Source organism: Carlito syrichta, unplaced genomic scaffold (assembly GCF_000164805.1).
Source record: "Carlito syrichta isolate Samal-C Ts95f unplaced genomic scaffold, Tarsius_syrichta-2.0.1 Scaffold309262, whole genome shotgun sequence".
In the NCBI taxonomy this organism is placed as follows: Eukaryota; Metazoa; Chordata; class Mammalia; order Primates; family Tarsiidae; genus Carlito; species Carlito syrichta.
This window is the reverse complement of record NW_007253358.1, coordinates 457,524-466,701: the sequence shown is the minus strand read 5'-3', so window position 1 is coordinate 466,701 and position 9,178 is coordinate 457,524. Positions and strand designations below refer to the sequence as shown.

Sequence of the window (9,178 nt, the reverse complement as noted above, 5' to 3'; positions counted from 1 at the left end):
CAGGCGGGTCTCGAACCCGCGGGCTCAGGGAATCCACTCACCTCAGCCTCCCAAAGGCGCGGGATTACAGGCTGAGCCACCGAGCCCGGCTTCAAGTGAACTCTTAAACAGAAAACTACTAAATAAAATAAAGATGTCACTGCCTGAGTTTAGCCAAGGGAACATAAATTATGGTAAGAAGTGCTGGAGGCTATCTTCACTCTCTCCTCTCCCTGTTATCCTCCAAAGTATCTCCTAGAACACCACTGTGTGCAAGAGGCCTTGGAGTCATACATGTGGGGTAAAAGAATCCTGGTTTTACCACTTATTAGTTGTCTGAGCCTCACCTTCAACTATCAGATGAAGCCAGTATCACCTACTTTTCAAGGACTGGAAATAATGTGTATGAGAAAATCTAGAGGAATGCCCAGCATACAAAAACATGACCACTATAGTAGAGTTTTGCATACATTACTCTGTAAGATACAAGCATGGATGAAGCATTAAAATTAAATTGTTTTTAAAGCAATTAAGTTTAACAACTTTAGCCTGAAATTTGGATGTCTGTAACAGCCTCCTACATATTATGACTTAACTCATTCTCTCTGCTTTTTATTTTCCTTAGGTCCCTTCAAGTAATCTTTTTCAAATACCAATTTGGCCAAGTGACTTATCTCCTTTTGTGGCACACAAAGCCCTAGATAACCTGCCCTCAGTCTATCTATTCCTCCTGCTTCTTCTCTAGCACTCTACGTTTTAACCAGATTCAATTATTAACTCATCCTTGAATAGAATGTATACTTTTTAAAAAATATTTTATTTTTCCAGAAACAATAAATGTGGTTGTGAAAAATTAGAAATTTAAAAAATGTAGATTAAAAGAAAACACAGAAAAAGAAATTACATTCTTATCCAGTTATCACTGCTATTAACAGAGCATATCCTTCTGGAGGGATATATAAATGTAGATAGATATAGAAATATAAATGATCACAATGTACATGCTACTTTATAACCTGCTTTATTCAGTCAAGAATCTCCACCTTTTTGTTTCTGTAAAGTTCCATCTCAGCTATTAAATAGGCCATATTCAAATTTCCCCAACTACCCCAAAATGTTCTTTATTGCTGGTTTGTCCAAATCAACATCCAATTTAAAGTTTCACACTGGATATAGTTGTCCTTTACATTTCTTTCAATGCAGCACTGTCGCCTTCTCCCACAATCTTTTTAGAACAGTAATAAGCTAAAGAGATCTCATTACTTTTCCTACTGAATGTCCAGCCTTGTGAATTTATCTGGCTCCTTCCTTTCTTATTCTTTTATCATCTGTTTTACCAGATACAAAGAAAGATAAGTGTATGACCCCTTAAGGTTAAAAATGTGGGAATTAATTGAAGTCTACATTTTAATTGAAGTTTGAATAAGGAATGAACAGATTATGGCACAAGGAAGTTTCTATATGGTAGCTCTAGAGAAGCTCTGGACAGAATAGAACAGGTTGACTGAGGTGAGGAGGGGGTCAGAAATACTGTGTTTTCATTAATTCTTTGGATAGTACGCATATTTTTTCAAAACTATGTTTATATATCACATTGATATTTTTTCAATTAAGTAAAAAGAAAAAAAAGTAAAAGGGCAATTATATTAAATCATGTACTCATTCAGCTTTTAACTTCTGTTAGAATTTGGGAAAGTTTAAAGATGCCCCAGCTGGACACCATGGCTCATGTCCGTAATTCTACCACTTAAGGAGGTCAAAGCAGGAGGATCCCTTGAGGCTAGGAGTTCAAGACCAGCCTGGGCAACATAGTGAGATACCAACTCTACAAAATAATAACAAAAATCAGACAGGTGTGATGGTATGTGCCTGTAATCCCAGGTACTCAAGAGGTTGAGGTAGGAGTGTCCCTTGAGCCCAGGAGTCAGAGAGTTCAAGGCTGCATTGAACTATGATTGTGTCGCTGTACTCTAGATGACAGAGTGAGACTTGTCTCAAAAAAAAAAGAGGCCCTGAAAAGACTGCAATTTTCTTTTTCATAATTTTGTTTTCACTGCATAACAAAACGTCAATTTGATCAGTGTGTACTACGATTTCAGAGGTCATAATGACAGAAAGGAACCATTAAGAGATTTACAACTTTACACAAAGTACCTCAAAAAATATGCTTTTATTTTTATGGTTCTAACCATTGTTTACCAATTCATCTACTCCTGCCTGAATTATGTTCCTTCTTTCATTATTACAGGTGGTCAAGTATTATTAGCTGATATTTAATCATGCTTCATGATTCAGGGCAATATACTCAAGAGACAAAAGAGGATCCATGGTATAGCTAGTATAATGGCTGGCTCACAGTAGATATTTAATATATTTTAGCCATTTCCCATCATTTCCTATATCCTCTTTCCTATGACGTTGAAGCTCTTGATCAGAAAACCTTCTTCCCAGATCCGACAGGAACAAAACACTATACATCAAAGCCTATTTCCTAGTTATGGAGTTATGGTTAAACTAAGTTGTAAGCTCTATGTCTGAATATTTCAATTATGGAATCTCTTTTTGTCTCAAAAAAAAGTCTAACAATTCAAAAGGATTCTCCACTCTAATGCTTGCTCCCAGTCTTAGCACAGAAAAGTTTCTTTTCAAAAAGTAGTCAAATATCCATAAGAATGGAGAAGAGTAGTCCAGAAAATCTATAACTGAGCAATATAGAACAACTTACATAACTTTAACAGAATTTTCATACTAATCATAATTTCTAACACAAGAGCTGGATTCCACTTCAGTTAGCCTTTCCTGAGGATATACCACCAATTTGGTTTTGATGGCTACCAGGAATTCTCAGACTTGGTCCCTTTTCATGGAGGCTAAAACATAAAACCATGAAGAAGGTGACCCAGAAAGGACATTGAGGAACAGAGAGAAGTCAGGTTGTTCTTTCTCAATAATAGTTTTAAGCTAAACATGACTATTGTATAAAATACAATTATAAATTTTAAACCAAACAAAAGGGATCTATAATTTAAAATTAGTACTTTTTCCTTCATTTTCTGCTGTGTATCTGACCTTGTCTATAAGTGCTAAATGTAAATACTGTTAAATCAGAAACTATATTCTTTCAACAACTTTACAATGTAGATACTATGAAAATAAGGAAACAGAAGCAGAGATTGGCTTACCAAATGCCACACAGCTCATAAATGCCAGGGACTGTGAATTGAGACCATTATGCAAAATCCTATGTTTTGTTTTGTTTTTTTCACAAAAGTTTCTATTTTATATTATTTACAAGCATTGCTTCAATAGGAATCTAAACAGATATTAGAAACCCAAGTAATTTTTTTTTTACAGTAAATCCAACTCATTTTCAATTTCAAAACATCAGAGCTGGAAACATTCATTATGTACTCACCTGATGCAGGAGACGTTTCAGTTTGAGTAACTGAGTTTTTACAGCAGTGCAATCTTGAACCATGTGACGGAGGGTCATCTCATCCAGTATCACTGTATTTTCTGGTATATCTACAAATATCTTCTGAGCCTGGAAAAAGGGAGTCCCTCCATAGCTTTCAAAATGACCCAAAGGAGATTCTCTATAGGGAGAGGCTCTGGATGGGCAGGTGAAGAAGGTGGAGAAAAAAGATATATACAATTTCAGAAAGAGATGAAGGTAATAAAATTATTGCAGTTATTATTACAAACCATTTATCATTACCACAAAGTCTCTGAGTTTTACTCACCTCAGTCACTGGGTATATTTCCACAAAAGGCAAAATCAGCTCAAAATCAGTTGTCATAAAAACAATTATCTTCTGTACCTTTCCCACCCTTTGTGTATTTTGCACACACTGAATGAATAAACCTTCTTTCTTAGGAACCAGAATAGAAATAAAATATTCTGGGAAGACTTTGTCTGGAAAAATTATACTTATTTTCCCTTTTCTGCACTGATTGTCTGCTCTTTAGTTTTTCACTTTGCTTGACCTCTTAAACTACATACCTTTTTCAGTCCATCACTGTGCTACCCATATTCATTTCCAGTTTGTACATATCCTTAAACTCCCATTTCCTAAACTGCCAACAGATCGTTAAGACAGATGAATTATTATTTCTTCTTTTTTGTTTTTACATTATTGATAAATCATGTTTTCCAATAAAGATTAAATAAGCTTTTATAAAAGTCTTACATACACCACATAGATTCTAATCTTATATTGCATTAAAAAATCTACTCTAAAAAAATTTATACTTCCCTTCAGTCTCATACAATAACATACATGCTAAATAAGAGGAAAAAAAACTAGGGTTAATGTGCTTCATGAGAGTTAAAAAAATGTTTTAAGCAAAAGTCATAGCTACAACAATTTTAAAACTACTGTATTCACATTACACACAATTCCAGTTGGTTCTTAAATTAAAACAAGAACTTACATACAAGAACTTACATATGTGAAATCTCAATAATTAAATAACATACTGAAAAGTATTCTCTCCAATATAATGGCTATTTTAACATACCAGAATTAAAGTTAAATTAATAATGCACTAAACTTGCAGAAATCATGATGCATTAAACTTCAACCATAATGAAAATGTAGAATTACAATCTGGAAGCAATCACATTAAAAATAGTCCCAGTTAGGCTGGGCACGGTGGTTCACGCCTATATTCCCAGCACTTTGGAAGGCCGAGGTGAGAGGATTCCTGAGCTCACAGGTTGGAGAACAGTCTGGGCAACTTGGTGAGACCTCATCTCTATAATAAATAAAAAAATTAGCCGAGTGTGGTGGCGCATGCCTGTAGCTCCAGCTACTTGGAAGGCTGAGGCAGAAGGATCAGCTGAGCCCAGCAGGTCGAGGTTGCAGTGGCCGGGAGCGGCCACTGCACTCCAGTCTGGGCGACAGTGTGAGACTCCAACTCAAAAAATAAAATAAAATAAAAAAATAAAAAAACTTCAGTCACTTTCAAAGTACTCTCCATTTGATTCAACACACCTATCAAGACACTTTTTCCACTGCCCAAAACAGTTTTCGAACTCATCAATTTGAATGCTAATTTTTTTTAGTGCTTCTGCTGTTCTGTTTCATCTCTTCCACATGAGCAAAACGTTTTCCTTTGAGGACTTTTTTTATTCAGGCAAACAAAAAACAGTCGCTGGGGGCAGGGAAGGTGGGGCACAGGAGTCATGCTGTTTTTGGTTAAAAACTGCTGAACACAGCTTGGTGTGGGAATGTAGGTTTTCATGGTAGAAGAAGCAGTCACTGTTTGCCACAACTCAGGACGTTTTTTCCACAAATTGTTATGATACTTTCTCAAAACTTCGAGATAAAAACTTTGGTTGATTATTTGATCCAGAGTAACAAATTCCAAGTGTACTACAAGGGGCCCAACCTCCAAAAGATAATTCCAATTTTGGAGGGGTCCTGGGCCCTTGTATATTTGGTTAATATAAATATGAACCAAATGTATGGAACTAATGAATTTAAAATGCTTGAAGGGAAGAGACAACAAGGCCTGATCACAAACCGAATATGGGAACAAAGAAGTGACATCTAGAAAAACCGCAATCAACTAAAAAGCCAGCTATGGCTTTGGATTTAGGTTTAAATCCTGTCTGAACTAGCAATTGAAAATATTTAATATTTTTGGACCATAGTTCTTTAACTCTCAATGTTCTCTACCTATTGAACAAAGTTCATGGTTGTATTTCTAATATCTTCATCATGAGATTCAAAACTCTAAACCTGTATTTTCTCCTAGTATTGAAATGCTACTTTCTTCAGAAGCTCTTCCTGATCCTCTCACTAGATAAAACTACCATTTCATGATCCTTACTTTATTTTACACCACAAATTAAAGAAATCTATATACCTATCAACTCTAACTGAATTGTAAATCCTTTGAAAACAGACCAGGCAGAGCACGGTGGCTCAAGTCTGTAATCCCAGCACTTTGGGAGGTCGAGGCAAGAGGATTGCCTGAACTGAGGGGTTCAAGATCAGCCTGGGCAACTTGGTAAGACCTCATCTCTAAGGATAAATAAATAAGTCAGGCATGGTAGCATGCACCTGTAGTTCCAGCTACTTGAAAGGCTGAGGCTGAAGGATCACCTGAGCCTAGCAGGTCGAGGCTGCGGTGGCCATGAACATGCCACTGCACTCCAGCCTGGATGACAGAGTGAGACTCCTACTCAAAAAAAAAAAAAAGAAAAGAAAAGAAAACAGAGCCATATCTTATTCATGTTTACATTAACTGCACAGATCATGTAAGTTCAAATTCAGCTATCATGTACTAGCTATATAACACATAGGGCAAGTTACTTAATCCCTCTATGATTCAATTCCTCATCTATAAGGTGGGAATAATAACAGCATTTATATCCTTAGGTTAAGTAGGATTAAATGAGGAAATACATTAAAGTGCATAGAATAGTACATGATATATAGTAAATGCCAAATAAAAAACAAATAACTATTATATCATTAATAATTTCCAACTTCTTTATATTGAAATTTTTTAAAAACTGAAATGTCAGAATACTAAAATTAAACAACCAACCATATACCGTTTACCTATATGTACTGACGGTTAAAATATTGACACATTTGCTCTGTATCTATGTTTATTTACTGCTAAATCATCTGACAATAAGTTAAAAATAACATAAAATCTCATTAAAGGAACATTTGAAGTTTGATGGGAAAAAAAGAATATAACTGAGAAGGTTAAAAGGCAGAAAGAGACAAAGATGGAACAAACAGAAAGCAAATGTGTAACAGAGGTTATTTTCAGAAAATAAAAGGAGACTATGAAGATAGATGTGAGGGGGAACATATGACAGAAAGATAGTGGTGATTTTGAGATTTCAGATTTTGAGATAATACAGTTTACATAAGAGAAAATGAATCTTAGAAACAGAATGGGAGGTAAAATAACTTTCCAAGACTGATGGCACAAATCCAGGGGCAAACATGCAAAGAGGGTAAAGAAATAAACATGAGACAAAAGACGGATTACCGGCCATAATACCCATTAACTTGACAGGTATAAATTTGTACTTGTACACATTTTGACAATCATGAATTTCGAGCACAAAAATTAGGTAGTGAAAGCAACAGAAGCCTGTAAGCTGCTGTAGTATGAACACACCAAAATGCTAGCAGAGTTAGATCCTGTGTGTCCAAACACAGCTCTGGGAAGCTGGTAGATATGAGGAACTGAACTAACAGACATATGAGTGAAGGCAAAAATGAGTTCAGTGGTTACAAAAGCATGATAAATACATGCCTACCATCACTAATTATTTAACATTGTTCTCTAAGTATCACCAATAAATTCAAAAGGAAAGGAATAGGATGTAGACAAACTACAGAAAAGAACCCTGAAGAGAACCTTTTTTACTCACTTAAATTGAATCCACATACAGTAGCAGCACCTGATATTCAACCCACGAGCCTAAAAAATCATATAGTTGAATAATTATTTATTGTCATTTTAAAGAAACTTCCCCAAATTATATGGCTACTTCCATGTTCTTATAAATAATTTTATTCTTTCCACTTCCAAAAGAATTTCTTGATTACTAAGATGTGTGATTCTGTGCCCATTTTAAGTTGGTGATTCATAGGTTAGATTGGTGAGTATAGACGTTTGTCTCTATGTGTGTGAGAGTGTGTGTGTGTGTGTGTGTGTGTGTGTGTGTGTGTGTATGTCTGTGTAAGAAAAAATTTTCTTCTTCACTTCTTACCTAATCTGAGTTACAATTTTTATTTCATAAAATCTTTAGTATTTCTTTTCTTACCATTAATAAAAACTGCATATTAAGAGTTAAATATGTTTATCTTTATGTTCATGGTTATATTTTCTCATGCTAGATTCAACACAATCCCAATCAAAATTTCAGCAAGTTATTTTGCAGATATCAGCAAAGTGATTCTGAAGGTTCTACGAGAACAGGCAAAAGACCCAGAATAGCCAACACAATATTCAAGAAGAAAGTCAGAGGATTACTATTCAACTTCAAGACTTACTATATAAAGTTACAATAATCAAGATAGCATGGTATTGGTGAAAGAAAAGGCAAACAGATCAAATGAACACAACAGACAGCTCAGAAATAGGCCCACATAAATATAGTCAACTGATCTTTGACAAAGAAGCAAAGGCAATTCAATAGAGAAAGGATAGTCCTTTCAACAAATAGGTATAGAACAACTGGACATCCACATTTTTTAAAAGACTCTAAATCTTTCACAAAAATTAACTCAAAGCAGATCATAAGCCTAAATGTAAAATGCAAAACTGTAAAATCCTATAAGATAAAAAGGGAGGAAATCTAGGTGACCTTGGATTTGGCAATGAGATTTTTAGATACAACACAAAAAGTGCAACCCAATAAACACAAAAATGGATATTGGAATTCAAAAAATTTTTTAAAATCTGCTCTGCAAAAAACACCACTAAGAGAATAAGACACTAAGACACAAGACTAGCCAAGCTCGGTGGCTCAGCCTGTAATCCCGCGCCCTTGGGAGGCTGAGGTGAGTCGACTGCCTGAGCCCACAGGTTCGAGACCCACCTGGGCAACTTGGTGAGACCTCATCTCTACAATAAATCAAAAAATTAGCCGGGTGTGGTAGCGCATGCCTGTAGTTCCAGTTACTCGGAAGGCTGAGGTGGAAGCCCAGCAGGTCAAGGCTGCGGTGGCCAGGAGCATGCCACTGCCCTCCAGCCTGAGCAACAGAGTGAGACTCCAACACACACAAAAAAAAGACACAAGACTAGTAGAAAATACTAGCAAAACATATCTGATAAAGGATTGATATCTGAAATATACAAAGAACTCTTAAAACTCAATGATAATAAAACAATGACCCAATTTAAAAATGGTCAAAGATCTGGACAGACACATCACCACAGAATATTATACAGAAGGCAAATAAGCATGTGAAAAATGTTTAACATCATATATCACTAGGTAATTGCAAATTAAAACAATGAAATATCACTACATACCTAACAGTTAATGCCCAAAGCACAGAACCCAATGCTGGTGAGGCTATGGAGCAGCAACAGAAGCTCTCAGTTTGGCGGTTTATAGCCAAATTAAGCATATATTTCACACATGATCCAGCAATATTGTTCCCTGATATTTACCAACATTAGTTGAAAATTTATGCCCACACAGTTTTATTCA

General features: G+C 35.6%; 1 protein-coding gene across 1 annotated transcript in view; it reads right to left on the bottom strand.

The window, feature by feature from the left end:
• Positions 1-9,178, bottom strand: part of LOC110596451 (serine-rich coiled-coil domain-containing protein 2-like) — a gene marked incomplete at its 3' end in the record, with an annotated part of 100,834 nt that overhangs the window by 50,316 nt on the left and 41,340 nt on the right. Inside the window, exon 4 of the mRNA XM_021717072.1 lies at positions 3,395-3,590. Coding sequence (XP_021572747.1) covers positions 3,395-3,590 — 196 coding nt within the window. The remainder of the gene's footprint in view (positions 1-3,394; positions 3,591-9,178) is intronic.